The 17,081-nt window shown below is 40.6% G+C and overlaps 1 protein-coding gene across 3 annotated transcripts in view; it reads left to right on the top strand.

The window, feature by feature from the left end:
* The window catches only part of BTBD7 (BTB domain containing 7), a 60,469-nt gene that overhangs the window by 20,568 nt on the left and 22,820 nt on the right, over positions 1 to 17,081 (top strand). For all 3 annotated transcript variants that reach the window (XM_052783033.1, XM_052783032.1, XM_052783034.1), the window contains exons 2-3: positions 606 to 791; positions 7,048 to 8,127. In XM_052783033.1, coding sequence (XP_052638993.1) covers positions 710 to 791; positions 7,048 to 8,127 — 1,162 coding nt within the window. In that variant the 5' untranslated portion in view covers positions 606 to 709. The remainder of the gene's footprint in view (positions 1 to 605; positions 792 to 7,047; positions 8,128 to 17,081) is intronic.

Below are 17,081 nucleotides of genomic sequence, written 5' to 3'. Positions count from 1 at the left end.
CTCAGAACTGACTTCCTAAAAAGTTTTCAAATGCCTGATAAAACAGATGAATGCTTAAACACCTTATTTTTACTATTATAAACCTAATCCTCGGTACTAGTCTAAACTTGAAAAGTAAGACCGAATGAGAACTACATAAATGGCATGAAATCAAAATGCAGCTGAAAGCAGTGATGATAGTATAACCTCCAACACAATTGACCTATTCTGCTTTCTCAGTCAGTATAATTCAATTTGGGATTTTTATAACAATGTGTAAATATCAGCATGTATGAAAAGTCTTTCTCGATATAGTTAAGGGAACATATCTAGTCTAGACCAACTCCTACTTGAAGATTTCTTAGCTGAAAGTTTGATAGCCATCCTGTTCCTGGCTGCAGTTTATCATAGTGATTTGTGAATGGTTTGGAAAATTACAGATTATTTTGGAAGAAAAAAAAAGTATTTTTGATCTTGGTTTAATCCTTCAAATAAAAAGCTATCTTGGAAATGTTTGGGGGTTTAATTTATGGAAATGCTATGTGCTGGAGGCATTTTATCTAAATCACATAATACCTACTGAAAAAAAAATAATGAAGTAACTTACTGGTGGTTTTGTTCTTCAGAAATGGAGGAACAGAATGCTGGACCTGGGACTGAAGATTTATAAAGGATTATGGGATTATACACTGAAGAGCCAGCAGGCGGAATGCCTGAGTGACTGAAGAAAATGGGTGCTAATGCATCTAACTACCCTCACTCGTGTTCCCCAAGGGTAGGGGGAAATTCACAGGCACAACAGACATTCATAGGTAACTCTTTTCAGTTTTCTTGTCACTTACATAAATGACTTGCTGGATTGTGTATGCACTGGATATGATTTACTTGCAGTAGTGTTACGCAGAGCTTTTATTTTTTAGGTCACCAGTTTGAATCCATTCAAGCTCAATCGTGCATGAAATTTGGTACTGTCCAGTATCTGTTTGACCTATGTATGCAATGAGTTGATCTGCCATTTGCTAGTAGACAGATGCCAGGTTATTTAAATAAAATAAAATGCAGTTTTTTTGATAATTGAACCATGCATGCTAGTTTTCCCAGTTCAAGAGCAGTTGCTGTCTATTAATGCTATCTACCATTTTCTACTCTTCTCCCTCAGATTTTCTGTGAAACTGTGTGAGAGCATATAAAACTCCTGATCATCAGTATTCATTGTAGTATTGGCATTGTGTCTAATATCAGTGAATTACTTCCTTATTGCTAGAAAGGATATCTGATAACAAGCCTGTTAAAGTATCAGTCTTGAAGACAACTTTTTCTCCTGTCCCTTTCCTGTTCCTGTAAATGAGGAATGGGGGTAGTTACTGTCCTAACAGTATTATTTACAAGCAAAGACATTGCTTAACTGGAAGTGTGAGTTAAAGTGCTCTTAAGAAATTATTTTCTTATCCCAGTCATAACTGGGGCAGGTATTACCTTTATGTGCTTTTCAGTGTAGTGCAAAAAGACGTCAGTGTAGATCTAAGTACTGTCACGCTATAAATAATAAATAGTTATGTGATGAATCTAAAAGAAGGCAGTTTTTGAGAAGATAAATCTTGCTTGAAAAAAACCCTGACAGCCTGAAGAATGATCTTAGCAGTAAATAACATAAATACTTTATAAACACTTTTCTCCTTTATGCCTTGGCTTGCAACACTGAATAAGTAGTTATTGATATTCAGTGTTACTTTTCTTAGTCACCACTGAAAGCACAGTGATATCCTTAGCAGAGGAAAAATTGACTTGCTTTGTAATTTTTCTCTCTTGTCTCAGCTTTTGTGACGCTCCTAACTTTTGGAGATCTGAGCAGAGGATAGCTCACAAACTGTACCTGTGCTCTGGGCTAAAAATTCTGCAGGTGCTGTCATAGCATGTCAAGGAAGAACTGTTAGTACTACTAACATCTTGGATATCCATGGTGTAAAGTCCCTCTTAAGGCTTTATGTATTTTCAGTGTATCATAACTAACAGTAGTAAAAGGTCTGCCCCAGTTTATATATATACTTTCTAAAATCACAGCCAAAATGTTTTGATTTCATGTCTTGGGTGTTTTTTGTCTGCCTCTGTATTGAAAGAAGAGAAACCCTTACAGACCTGAAAACAGGCAGATCTGCATGCTGAAACACCTTTTGAGCAGATTTGAAGAGGGGAGAGTTCCAAAGGCTTCATTAAATTCCCTGGTAACTTTGTAGTTGATATGTGGAAGGTTTTGTTGATGCTCTTCATTATTAAATTCAAAATTGAAAATTGCAGTTGAGACTTTTTTGAGGAAGGTCTAAAAGCATGTGGCTGTCTCATCCCAGGCAAGGAAAATGAGTGTTCTAGTTAAAATTCGTGCTGAAATCTTCTGATATTATGGTGGTACTTACATGAGTGTGCTAGTAGAGTAAATGTACTATCTACATCACAGGTGTTAATCTGTTCTTCCCACTTTGTGGAGTTTGGCTCTTTCTCATCTTGATTCTCATTTGGATGATTGGTCTGTGTAGCTGTCTCAGTAGAAAATAGTTGTATCCTAAAATCAGTAGCTGAGGTTTTCATCACTTGGCAGAATAATGATGTTTTAATGTTAAATCAACTTTTACAGATTTTTTAAAAATTTTTTTTTAAATGTAGAAGGCATTAGATCTATTTACTGCCCTGAAGTAGCACTGGCAGTATGGGGGCTAGAGTTATAATAGCTGCATGATATGTATTAGTTGCCTTATTTCTGGAAACTGTATTCAGGGCTATGGGTTTGATTTAGACATGCTGCTTTACCATTAAAGTGCTTCACCATTGTGGTGGGTTGACCCTGGCTTCAAGCCAGGTGCCCGCCAAAGCCATTCTATCACTCCCCCCTGCCCCCTCCTCAGCTGGACAGGGGAGAGAAAATATAACAAAGGGCTTGTGGGTCGAGATACGGACAGGGATAGATCACTCAACCAATTACCGTCACGGGCAAAACGGACTCAACTTGGGGAAAACTAACTTATTGCCAATCAACCAGACTAGGGTAATGAGAAATAAAACCAAATCTCCAAACACCTTCCCTCCACCCCTCCCTTCTTCCCAGGCACAGCTTCACTCCTGGATTTTCTACCTACCGCCCCCAACGGCACAGGGGGATGGGGAATGGGGGTTACAATCAGTCCATCACACGTTGTCTCTCCTGCTCCTTCCTCCTCAGGGGCAGGACTCCTCACACTCTTCCCCTGCTCCAGCGTGGGGTCCCTCCCACGGGAGACAGTCCTCCACGAACTTCTCCAACATGAGTCCTTCCCACGGGCTGCAGTTCTTCACGAACTGCTCCTGCATGGGTCCCTTCCACGGGCTGCAGTCCTTCAGGCACAGACTGCTCCAGCGTGGGTCCCCTGCCGGGTCACAAGTCCTGCCAGAAAACCTGCTCCATGGGTTCCTCTCTCTGCAGGTCCTGCCAGGAGCCTGCTCTAGCGCGGGCTTCCCACGGGGTCACAGCCTCCTTCAGGGCACATCCACTTGCTCCAGTGTGGTGTCCTCCCTGGGCTGCAGGTGGATATCTGCTCCACTGTGGTCCTGCATGGGCTGCAGGGGGACAGCCTGCCTCACCATGGTCTTCCCAACGGGCTGCAGGGGAATCTCTGCTCTGACACCTGGAGCACCTTCTCCCCCTCCTTCTTCACTGACCTGGGGGTCTGCAGGGTTGTTTCTCTCGCATGTTCTCACTCCTCTCTCCGGCTGCCGTTTGTGTGCCCTGCAACTTTTTTCCTTTCTTAAATATGTTATCACAGAGGTGCTACCACTATCGCTGATGGGCTCAGCCTTGGCCAGTGGTGGGTCTGTCTTGGAGCCGGCTGGCATTGGCTCTGTTGGACATAGGGGAAGCTTCTAGCAGCTTCTCACAGAAGCCACCCCTGTAGCCCCCCTGCTACCAAAACCTTGCCACAGAAACCCAATACAACCATGTTGCATTGTAAATGTAGGATGAATATTAAAAGCTGAGACCTGATCTGGTGAAGCACAGTACTTTCATAGGATGAGGTCCCATTGTTAGCTGACTTAATGCTGAATTTGCTTACAGTTTAAGAAGAGGAGATATATCAGTGAAAATAATGCAGTGCTTTTACTGTAAAAAATACTTTTGTTTTAGTAAAGGTTGAGCTAGTCATCTCCTTGCTGTTTTGTGTACAGCATTCAGGAGGAGGATTTCACACCATTTTCTCGGGTGGTACATCTGTTCAAGATGTATATTTTTAAATAGAGCTCTATAATTAGATTTTTAAAATGTGTAGGCATGCAGAGCACTAGACAGATCCCATTATTCATTGTCAAGTGCCCAAGTAGTTTCTCTTGCCAGTCATCTGTTTCTTGTAAATATTTATCTGTTCAAAGCTAGATATGGTCTAGGGGCATGAAGTAGCTATTGCTTTTTAACAGCATTTAAGAGATTGGTGCCTTTTAGTGTAGAAGTGGGGTAGAAATTTCTGTTTCCTGCTTCTGATGCTGCTGCCTTATGAAGGAATGCAGGCAGGTCAAAAAGGGGCTCTTCAAAATTCTTTCTTTGAGGGATACAGAGCCACCAGCTGTTGTGAACCCAGGGAGGCTATGCTGGTGCATCTCTAACTCCGGCTTTGGCAAAAAGCAGTTGTGTGGTGGCACTTTTATAGCAGTGTTTTATCTATTTGTAAGGGTTTATAGCACTGTTTGCAATACTTCTGAAGTTAAATCTTGTAAGTAGCTCAGGGTACACAAAGTTTGAATGGTGTTTTAGTATCTTGTGATTCATGTGCAAGTAATACCTCACGGCAGCCTTCAGGGAAGAAAGAAATTGAGACTTGTGGTGTCCTAGTTTTTCTTTAGCGGAATGTAAGAGAATATTCTGCATACTCAAATTTGCAATTAGAATCCAAAATACTTCAAATAGAAGTGAGCTGGCGTGTTCTCTTGGAGCAGAATGTATCATTATAGAGTGACCAAAGTGTAGTTATACTTTTATTGTGACATGTAATTGATACTCTTTAAATGGAGCAGAAATTCTAGGCTTGTCTCTATCAGCAGGAGACCGACTCTCTACTTTTTTATTGTAATACCTAGTATAGCACATGGGAGGAATTTTTATGGTGGATATTGCAGCACAACCTCTTTGTTGAAGTAGTCTTGAGTTACTGCTGTTCTCTTCATTTAAATTGATATTTTTTTAATGTCTTAAAATTTCAGTATGATTAATAACACGTTGCCGGATCAAGCAAAATTTAATGTAGCATGGATAAAATGGTTAGAGGGCTTTCCTCAAAGAAAGCAAAGTTCCTTCCCAAAGTTTTCACTAATAGATGAATCATAAAACCATTTTGTTGCATGATTTGGGGGAGTTTTAATTAGCTTGGCATAAAAGCCAATGTATAAGGTTACTTAGAATTATTGAGGCTTAAATAAAACAGTTTACAGAAATCTTAGATTGCTACAGTTGCCGTGCTCTCAAAGACAACTTTGAATTGTTCCTGTCTCTCAAAGTTCAAGAAATGCTTACCTGAAATAACATGGTAACTAAAAGCACTCTGGTTTGACAGACTGGCCCGTAACATCACTGTCAAAATAGCATAGCAAAATAGCATCACATCAAATCTACCTGAAACAAATGGAACTGTGAGAAAGCAATGATAGAACAAGTTATAAAAGCCCCAAAAACTCTGGTGGTTGGATGTGCTTTGAACTTAAAGACCCAAAAAAGACAAGTAGTGAACCTACAGAAGTGTACTAATGGAATTGTTAACTGTTCCCATCAGAAAATGGACAAATACTATTTCAGATGAACCCGCAATTGTTATTCATCTGTATACCATTTGCAAATTTTCTTCTGGTTTCTTCTTTTGTCTGGAAGTAGTTGGGTTTGTGTACATTTTTTTTCTTTTCCTGTCATGTCTGAGGTTTTTCACCATCTGGCTTAGAGTGAAAATTCTGTAAATAAAGTTAAATTAGAAAAGAACCCTTTAACGTGAGAGTCATGCTTCTGTTTAAACTATAGTTTTTAACTACTTTTTTATTAAAACACTACTTCAGTTTTCCATTACTTCTAGAAATGCAGATTGATTCCTCTTTTTCTTACTAAATTGCTGTCAGTGTTACTGTATAATAGGCTCAAACTGACAATCAGCAAAGGTTTGTTTAGCAGAACAGGTCAGGTATGTAACACAGATAATGTTGAGGGGAATCCGTTTTTCGCTTCATGACATGTTTCGTTCATAACATAACTTCCCTATAAGTAATTTTTGAGGGGACAAATAATTATATGTATACTTCGATTGTATAATGCTCTGTTCAAAGGACATCTTTAATAATACAGTAAAACTTTCATTCTCCATATTCTTTTAAATGGGATGTGCACACAAATTATCTATAATTCTGTGGAAAGGAGCCCATTTTTTGTGTTTGACTTTTGGCATTACTTGATTATCGTATGACAGGATTTTTACTTTCTTCTTAAATTTGCATTGAAAATTCATTGTCCTCAATTTCCCTGAATGTTTTGGTACTGTGTTCTCTTTTTTTCCATTTTTTTCCTGTGACTGTGATAACTATCTGATGTCAGGTATGGTTTTCTTGTTGAAATGACACTTAATGCTAGAAGAACAGAATTTGAAAAACATTTTGAAGGTGGAGGGGGGAGGTGCTACTATTTCACTGAGAACATACAAGTTTTTAAAAAGGCTGTATTTTTCACTTCCTATAGTTAATACAGTGATACTTGCAACATTATGACCACAGTGTTCTCCTCCTGCTTAGGTGAGTGTTCCATGTGCTACAGAGCTACATCAACTGGCACTGCTTGGTTCTTAAAATTGAGTACATTTTTAAAAAAAAGTATAAACTTTGTAGATGCAAAAAGAAATTATTTTTGTTCTGAATGGCCAGAGAAGGCTTCAGTCAGGTTTCCAACTTGTTGAATTATGTGATCTGAGGAGAAGGAAAACCTGTGTAACTTGCAGAGACATTGATGGGCTGTTTAGGTGTTATGGACCTTCCCTTTAAATTTAAAGAATAAATGTATTCCATTTTCTTTTTTGTCTTCAGGGACATCATCCTACTCTCATCAAGGTTATGGCTGTGAATCAAAGCTGTATAGCCTTGACCATGGCCATGAGAAACCTCAAGACAAGAAAAAGAAAACCTCTGGCCTTGCCACCCTCAAAAAGAAATTCATTAAACGTCGGAAATCTAGCCGATCTGCTGATCATGCCAAGCAGATGCGTGAGCTCCTCTCAGGCTGGGATGTCAGAGATGTTAATGCATTAGTAGAAGAATATGAAGGGACTTCAGCCTTGAAGGAACTTTATCTACAAGCTAATTTGGCAAGACCAGAAGCCAGAACGCTACAAAAAGACATGGCTGAACTTTATCAGTACAAATATTGTACCGATGTAGACTTAATATTTCAAGAAACTTGTTTTCCTGTGCATCGTGCGATATTGGCAGCAAGATGTCCATTTTTTAAGACGCTGCTTTCTTCCTCACCAGAGTATGGGGCAGAAATAATAATGGATATTAACACAGCTGGCATAGATATGCCTATGTTTTCAGCTTTGTTACACTACCTTTACACAGGCGAGTTTGGAATGGAGGATTCAAGATTCCAAAATGTTGATATCCTTGTGCAGCTTAGTGAAGAATTTGGAACACCAAATTCCTTAGATGTTGACATGCGTGCACTGTTTGATTACATGTGCTACTATGATGTGGTTCTTAGCTTTTCATCCAACTCTGACTTAGTTGAAACTTTTGGTGGAAGTCAGAACTGTCTAGATGAAGAGCTCAGAGCTCACAAAGCTATCATTTCATCACGATCTCCATTTTTTCGTCACTTGCTGCAGAGGAGGATACGAACTGGTGAAGAAATCACAGACCGAACTCTACGAACTCCAACTAGAATTATATTGGATGAATCTATCATACCAAAAAAATATGCTAAGGTCATTTTGAACTGTATGTATACAGATGTGGTGGACCTCTCAGTTTTGCACTCCAGCCCTTCAGTGGGCAGTTTAAGTGAAGTTCAGGCTCTTGTAGCAGGAAAACTAAACATGACTAGGGCTGAAGAAGCTATGGAGCTTTATCACATAGCACTGTTCTTGGAGTTTAACATGCTTGCACAAGGTATGTAATACTGTCCTTGCTGTAGAATATATGACCTTATTAGAACAATTTTTTAGCAATTTTGCAGTGTAAGTATGCCTATTGAGTCTTGCTGTCAGTGGCTGACAATTCCTTTAAGAAGAAGAATTTCTTTTCCATCGAAGTTGTAGATAATACATCTGTTTTCTAAAGACAGAAGAAATGCCATGTAAGAGCTTTTAATGATATTGCATGTCATTATTGAAATATGCTATTTATGTCAAATATGTATAACTGGTCTTGATATTTCTGATCTTTATCTACTTTCATCTAGAATCCATTTTCTGACAGGGGGAGGATACAAGAGATCCTTGTTGAGAGGAGGAAATATTTAGACCTGTTATGACGTGTCCCTATGGGTTAACAGGGCTGTAAACTTGAATGATTATTTCTGTAGTTTATGTCAAAGGGGGCACACCAAGCCTGCAATCTTGCTGTTGGAAGGTAAATTTAAACGGCTTAACTGCACTAGTCCTAGGTCTCTAGTATCTATTTCTTGATGTACAGAACTGAAGGCAGGGGCAGTCAGTGTTTTCAGACTTAAAAGTTTAGAAAGTTTCACTTCTGTCCATTATTCTTGAAGATCACTCAAATCTTGATAATCTACTTCCTGCACATGGAGGCTGGCCAGGGTTATTGCAGTCTCTGGCGAGGTGTTGGAGCACTGACCGGTGAACTAGTCACACCTCTTGTAGTGGCAGGAGCTTTGCTTGCTGTTTCATCTGTTGGTGTTTAAACTATTTAGTGGCCATATTATACATAATGGGATATGGCAGTTGCTTCAGGCCTTGCTGGTGGGGGATGAGAACTTTGCTTTTGAGCTGAGAAATGGAGAATGGAATTCACTGAGATATCAGCAACATGATTTGTTTAAGCTAGTTTAATTTTTTTTTAAGAAAATAACTTTTTACAGTAGATCTGCACATCTGTAACTTCTAGCTATCAAATGAAATTTGACAAGATTGAAATCTTTATAGTATAAACTATCAAGTAGACTTCAGTAAAATAGGAGACTTTTTAAGGAGTGGGCAGGAAAAAGCAGGTATAAGCACTGCAGGAAGAGATCATACTGGGGTATACAATGGGTTATCCTAATAGTATATCAAACTAAGTGATAAAGATATGGGAAACTAATCAGAACTATTGTATCTTCTGTAGAGGTTGGTATTAGGAAACAAATTTTCAGATGATGCTGAAAGTTGAAATAATCCTACTGCAATAAAAGTGGCAGGAAACAAAGGAGATGAGTTTTCCAAGATATGCTGCTACAGGAATGCAAATGAGGTGTTCTTAGGCTCAGAATCATCGAATTGTAGAGCAGCCCAGGTTGGAAGGGGCTTCGAAAGATCATCTGGTTCAACCTTTCGTGGGAAAGGGAGCCTAGATGAGATTATCTAGCACCCTGTCCAATCACATCTTGAGAACCTCCAGTGATGGGGACTATACCATGTCCCTGAGGAGGTTGTTCCAGTGAATGATTGTTCTCACTGTAAAAAATGTCTTTTATTGAGATATCTCCTGGTGCAACATGTACCTGTTGTCCCTTGTTTTCTCCATGTGCCTTCTTGTGAAGAGAGAGCCTCCGTTGTCTTTGTAGCTGCCCTTTAGGTACTGGAATACTGTGATGACGTGCCCCCCAAGCCTTCTCTTCTCCAGGGAGAAAAGACCTAACTCCTTCAGTCTTTCCTCATAGGCTGGGTTCTCCAGCCCTTTGAATATCTTTGTGGCACTCCTTTGGACCCTTTCCGGACTGTCTGCATCTTTCTTATTTTTGTTGTTGTTCTCCTCCAAGTACACCTAGAAACTTAATGTTGAATGGAATGCAGAAGTGACAAAAAGTTTTACTGTAGTTGAACTTTAGTGTTAAATTCATTCCTATACAATATTCGCAAGTTAATAGTCCTTGAGAACAGGACAACTCTGTAGATCAGCTGAAAGCAAGAAAGGAAAATGAGTTGAAATTAAAAAAGGTGATATAAGTATACAGTTTCTCAGTTTTGGTGTATGCACATATACAAGTGCTAAAAGGATTTAGTGTGCTCAGGGAATACTAACGAGGGAATTAAACTGTGAATGAAGCCCTCAGTAAGACACTGAATAATTATGCACTGTTTCATAAATGAACAGGGTGTAATTCTTTCCCTCAGATTGGAAACCTAAACTGGAACAACTGTGATCTAGAAGTGCTCTGATGAAGCATTGCAAGTTATATCAAAGCAGATAAGCAATGATAGATAGAGGACTTCAAAGAGAAACTTAGGCAGACATATATAGGAAAAATGGCTTTTATTTTTTAGGTGTTAGTAAATGGTGAAAAAACAGAAGTGATGTTTTCTTTGATGCTGAGTTTCATTATTTCTGCTCACTTTAAATTGAGCATGCTTGGATCAGCACGTCCTAAACTGGCACTCTTTTCAGTAGTGCACTACAGATCCATGTTGCTCTGGAGTATATATTCTGTGAGTCAGCGGTAACAAGATCTCAACTTTTCCCTGGAGGTTTTTCCCCAACACTACCTCTAGGGGAGGAAGAAGAAAGGCAGCTGCAGGAGCTGCACTGGGCTTGCAACATCTCGGCAGCACACTCAGGTGGCTGGAAGCAGTGAGTGCAGCAGTCTGGGCTCAGTCTTCGTGGCCCCCTGGATGAAGCAGAGCTGTAGCATTTTGGGGGCGGTCATTGGGAGGAGGTAGAGGGATGCACTGGCCTTCAGAGGTCTTTTCTTCTTTCCCTGGTAAATCTGTGTCTGACCTCAAAAGTGGTGAGCTGTGGGGTGGGGAGATGGTTATACATAGGGGAGAAATGCAGTAAAATCAGGCAAGGGTTGAAATTTATTATATTATCCAATACTAGCAAATGTAAATTTGGCACCCCTTCAGATACTGAAATTCTAGATGTTAACTTGAACTCACTAGGATTCTACAAATCAGTGCTGCGTTCCCTAGCTACAGGAGAAAGCAGTAAGCAGTCTGTAGAAAATCTGTATGTGCCAGTGAAGTCAGCATCTAATAGTTTCATTCTTAATCTGCTGAGTTCAGGTTTAGGTCATTGATACTGTGCTGATGCTGAAGAATTGTTCTGGTATAATCTTTTAACTAAAATTAAAAGGAAGCTTATTTGATAAGGGAAAACTATATGCCTGCGCTTGACTAACAGATCACTTAAAGTATGCGCTTTAGTAGTGGCCACCATTCTTGTTTTGGCACTTAACCGTAGCACCTTGTCCTCCCTTATTGTAATATTTAACATGAAGTAGATGAGAGATCTTTGTTTCAGTAGTGTCCCTCCCATTCCCTGATTTCATAGCTAGCATGCTTCTGTGCTGGAAGCTGTCACTCAAACATCTGACTTCTAGAAGTTATGTGGAGTGATGCTGGAAGAGACAGCATTGCGTAGGTGTTGGAGACCACTGAGCAGGCAGTTCTCATGAAATCTCTTAGCTGGGTCCTCTGAAAGCACTTTTCTACTTTGTTGTGCTGCAGGTGTCCAGTTTTGCCCAAGTTCTGACCAATCCCATCAGTTGATTTTTGCAGTAGCTAATGTCTTAAGTTTCTTCTCTAGATTTCCACACACCCTGGCTCAAGTTTTTTGATTCAGTTCCCTCATGCTAGCCAATTGCAAACTTGCTAAAGCTCGTCTCCCTGGTTTCCTGGAAAATATTTTGGGCTTTTTATATGTAAGTCTGGATACTCTTTCCAACTCATTTTGCTCACTTTTACTTGGTTTTGGCTGGGTATTTGTAACTGAGTATCAGGTGAAGTTGATGTATTTTAAAGCTTCTGATCAACTGTTTTTACTTTCAACAGATTTTAGTTTGATTTGTCTTCAGGGAGCTTTCTAAGTATCCAGATGTTGTAATTTTTCTTCAGTTTCAGCAGATGATTCAGCTTTGACTCTTTCCACAGAAATCTTTCTGTTCCTAACACAGTGATACTCATTTTTTGACTGTTGTATTTTTTTAGATGGTTTCCCTATGAAGTCAATGATAGTATGGGTACGTGCTATGAATCTTTACTGTCCGAGTAAAGCAAGACTACGGTATTTAGAATTTATTCTGCCTTCAGCTTGATTTGTTTCAGCTGATGATTGTCACTTATCTTCCAAGAGAAACTGAATTGGATCTTTGAATGGACTAATTTGAATAAATGAACTAATCAGCAAGCATATCTCATCTATAGAGCTGATCATACTGAAACCCATTTGTACCTAATAGGACTGAGACTGCTATGAGGGGTGCTGCAGTACTTGTTAACTATCAAAAAGGGAAGCTCTTCACTGCTTTCACAGAGGCTGTGACGGTTAGAACCCTCTCCAGGAGGTTCAAGCACATCCCTTAGTGGAACATCTCTGTGATCTGCCTATTTATTTCTGCACTCTGCTCCTGCTTTTGTGTCTTCATGCTGCCTTGCTGCTCTGTCAGCTGTGCTGGTGTGATCGTTTTAACACACTGACTCACAAAGATAGGTTTAAAATCACTGATCCCTTCCTATTCTGTAGCACAGTTATTAAAACCAGATCAGTTCCCTAGTCCTGTTCGTCACGTGTTGTTAAAATAATCCCCCCTTCCAGTCTTACTGCGCTGCCACATCCACTGCTGTTGCAGAGTTTGGCTTCAGGTATCTTAATTTTTATTAGATAGTTATATTAAATATATGAATGCTCTTCTGCATATTGGCCCTGTTGCTTACTGTCATGAATAGTCTCACTGAGGTGGTGGAACGGTATGTTTTTCTGTTACAGGTTTTTGGATACTGGGACCCTATGAAATAGTTTTGCCTGGGAGTCTTTTCTGCCTGCTGATTCCAAAAAGTTTTCTAAAGTAAAATTGACAAAAAATAACTTAATTTCAGATGTTTTGCTTTCCTTTTATTTTTAGGTGTTGACTTTACCCTTGACAAGAATAAGAACTAAGAAACTTTATTTTAAAGCCGTATTCAGTAGCACAGCCTTTGATCTAGAGGCAGATATCACCTGACATCAAAAGTACCCTTGATCTCAGCAGGACTGAAATGCTGAAATGCCAGGAAGCCCACAGTACCAGTATTAAATACACACAAATGTATTGTGGGAAGATTAGGGCAAATGTGTCAGTTATATATCAGTGCAGTAGGAATGCTCAAAGGAACTAGTCTGGCACTTATAACTTCAAAATAAATTGGGTATGATTAAGTAAATATTAACATAAATCTGACCTATTATCTCCTTACAATGATTCACTTGTACTCAAGCCTGAAATTATTGCTTAGGTTTTAAATTATGAGGATGAAGACTGGAGAAAGCAGAAAGGATCTTCCTTAGAGCAGTTGCATTCCAGGGTTATATGCAAGGATGAAGAATTTGACTGAGTTGTGCAATTGGGCACATCAAAGTTGTTCACTATGTCATAGTTTGCAGAGAAACAGATCTGGTCATTGTTTTCAGGTTTTTCTTTCAGCCACCTGTGTTCTAGGAAGTATATGGCTTAAATACTGAACAGTGATGGCTAGCAGTGGTCCCTCTAAACATCAGCTCTTCTTCCCTCAGGCCTTCATTGTTCCCATGTTAACTTCTTCCCTCTGGTTTGTTATGGTTGACTTGGTAGCTTTTTGTTTGACCCACGACTGTTTTCTGTTTAAGCTGGATCAGCTATGCTGCCTGTCGCTGCTGCTGAATGTGCTTCTTAAGGAATGATGAAGCCCAGTCAAGGGCCATTATCAACTGGTGGCTGCAAGAAGCCAAAGATGTAGATGCAGATTTCAGGCTTCCTAAATTCATGCATTTTACATGTGGCAGGAGCAGAAGAGTAAACTCATTTTCATTGTTTAGGAGAGAAAACATTAAAGAGCTTTTGCCACAAATATTGAATGCTTTAAACATGTACCAATTACCTGACATTTCTGGCTAAACTTACAACTTCAAAAATACAGCTGTTAATATCTTAGAATGTGTAACAGCTTTCTAACTGCCATATCATAAATGAATATTTTTAAATAACACAAGTTGCATTGTTTTCATCTGCTCCCTAATTTAATATTTCAGATGGCTGGATAATATGCTGTACTGGATTCAATGTAACTTAGAGTTTTCACTGTGGAAGGATATTTAGCATAACACAAAATGCTGCCTGACCTAACCTTCAGATAATATTTTATTTTTACTTTAAGAGTTAATCTGAAGTGCTATAAAATCATCAGCTTTGTATTTGGATAAAGCAAAAAATACTACCATAGACTTTAACAGTGCCATAATAGATGTACTTTGAATTCAGCCTTTCAAGGATGGGAGTACATGACTGCTTTAAATTTTTGTGCTTAGAAAAATCATCAGAGGGATTAAAAATAGCTCAAAAGAGCTACTGAACTTAGCAATAGAATTCAACAGTGTTTGACCACTAATGCCCATTGAGTCCTCCTTTATCTCCAGTGCAACTTAGGTCTTGTTTTCTTCTCTGCAAAACATTCACGTAGTTTTGCACCTTTACATAACCAAAACTTGTGTGCTTCAGAGTTCTAAAATGGGGAAGATAATGCACCTGCAAGTTACAGGCTTGGCATCAGTTAATAGTTAACTTAATCTCCTTTTAAAGTTTTTTTTTTTTAAATGATTTGGGGAGGAGATGGAAAATAAAGGCACTAAAACTTCAAGAAGCTAGAAACATGTAGTGTTCCTTTGAGACAGACAATATGGTGCTGCCAGGAGGCAATAAATGTTAATAAACTGGGAAGGTAAGCCTGCATCCAGAAGATGATGTTGAACAAGATCCCTTGTTCACAATACAGTTACAGGAAAGTAGGGGTTGTTGCAGTTGCTGCTTATATGATAACCAGTTAAAAAGGTGTAGTTTCCTGTTTGTACTATGTAAGTCTTCTGACTTGCTCTTACAGGTTTTGTAACTGATGTTTTTTGCCTACTGCTGTGGAGATCCTAAATTCCTATTGCTATGTCTCTCAAGTTGTGTGACATCACTTGAATCTGATGTAGATTGTTAGCTTGTCAAAAGTCCCCTGCCTCCTGCATTAGTCTCCTTGTTTCTGTTCTCTGTGCTGGCATAGGGTTTGTGCTATTGGCGATCTAGTGTTGCTGGAAGCAGGATTGACAGAAATTAGTTGACTAGTTCATTGAGTGACCACCCAAGCACCAGTGTAACAGAAGAGCAGGAGATGTGGAGTGTAAGAAGATAACAGTCTGGTTTAATACCACTATACAAGGGGTTTAGCTTCCATGACAGCTCCCATAGCCTGTGAGTGTGGGCTGCTTTCTAAAGAACCCTTAGCAAGTACAGGACTGTGGTGGGTTGACCCTGGCTGGACACCAGGTGCCCATCAAAGCCTCCTTCCTCAAGTGGACAGGGGAGAGAAAATATAACAAAAGGCTCATGGGTCGAGGTGAGGACAGGGAGTGATCACTCAACCAATTACCATCATGGGCAAAACAGACTCGACTTAGGGAGAATTAACTTAATTTATTGCCAGTCAAACCAGAGTAGGGTAATGAGAAATAAAAAAAGGAATGGGTAGAAATAGGCAAAGAAAATGAGTCAGCAGTGCCTGTTGAGGTAAAAAGGCTGGTAAATCATTGAAATACATTGTGGTTTAGGCCCAGCCAGCAACAAAGCGGCATATGGCTCCTTGCTGACTCTTCCCCTGCCCGGTGGGATGGGGAGGAGGAAATACAGGGAAAGGCTCCAGGGTCGAGAAAAGGACAGGGAGGGATCACACACCAGCTATGGTCACGGGCAAAAGAGACTCGGGGGAAAAAAACAAAATCAATTTAATTTGTTACCAATCAAATCAAAACAGGATAATGAGAAGTAAAACTAAATCTTAAAACACCTTACCCCCACCCATCCCTTCTTCCCAGGCACAGCTTCACACCCAAATTCTCTACTGAAACCCCCCAGTGGTGCAGGGGGACAGGGAATGGGAGTTACAATCAGTTCATCACACGTTGTCTCTGCCGCTCCTTCCTCCTCAGGGGCAGGACTCCTCACACTCTTCCCCTGCTCCAGCGTGGGGTCCCTCCCATGGGAGACAGTCCTCCACGAACTTCTCCAACATGAGTCCTTTCCGTGGGCTGCAGTTCTTCACAGACTGCTCCTGCGTGGGTCCCATCCTTCAGGCACAGACTGCTCCAGTGTGGGTCCCCTGCCGGGTCACAAGTCCTGCCAGAAAACCTGCTCCAGCGTGGGCTGTTCTCTCCACGGGGCCACAGGTCCTGCCAGGAGCCTGCTCCAGCATGGGCTTCCCACGGGGTCACAGCCTCCTTCAGGGCACATCCACTTGCTCCAGTGTGGTGTCCTCCCCAGGCTGCAGGTGGATATCTGCTCCACTGCGGTCTTGCATGGGCTGCAGGGGGGACAGCCTGCCTCACCATGGTCTTCACCACCACCACAGGCTGCAGGGGAATCTCTGCTTCGACACCTGGAGTACCTCCTCCTCCTTCTTCGCTGACCTGGGGGTCTGCAGGGTGGTTCTGCTTACATGTTCTCACTCCCCTCTCCAGCTGCAGTTTCTGTGCCACAGCAACTTTTTTTTCCTCTTCTTAAATATGTTACCCCAGAGGCACTACCACCATTGCTGATGGGCTCAGCCTTGGCCAGTGGTGGGTCTGTCTTGGAGCCAGCTGGCGTTGGCTCTGTCAGACACAGGGGAAGCTTCTAGCAGCTTCTCACAGAAGCCACCCCTGTAGCCCCCCTGCTACCAAAACCTTGCCACACAGACCCAATACAAGGACATGTTTGCAGCTTTGGGTCTGTAAGATGTGGGAAGGAGGCTCAGCAAATGTTGTTGTCTTTTTTTCCTTTTCTTTTCCTGTCAGAAGCTTGGTTAGAGCAGCAAGGATGCTGATGGATGGGCGAGACGAGTGTCTTTGGAACTTCCAAATGTGCTGCAGTCCAGACTAGCTACAGGTCATGCCTCTGAACTGTTCTCTACATGCCAGCACATTCAAAAAGTATGGTA

The sequence above is a fragment of the Harpia harpyja genome, chromosome 3, assembly GCF_026419915.1.
Source record: "Harpia harpyja isolate bHarHar1 chromosome 3, bHarHar1 primary haplotype, whole genome shotgun sequence".
NCBI classification, from domain to species: Eukaryota; Metazoa; Chordata; class Aves; order Accipitriformes; family Accipitridae; genus Harpia; species Harpia harpyja.
The sequence above is the reverse complement of the archived record's forward strand: the minus strand, read 5'-3'. Positions and strand labels throughout refer to the sequence as shown.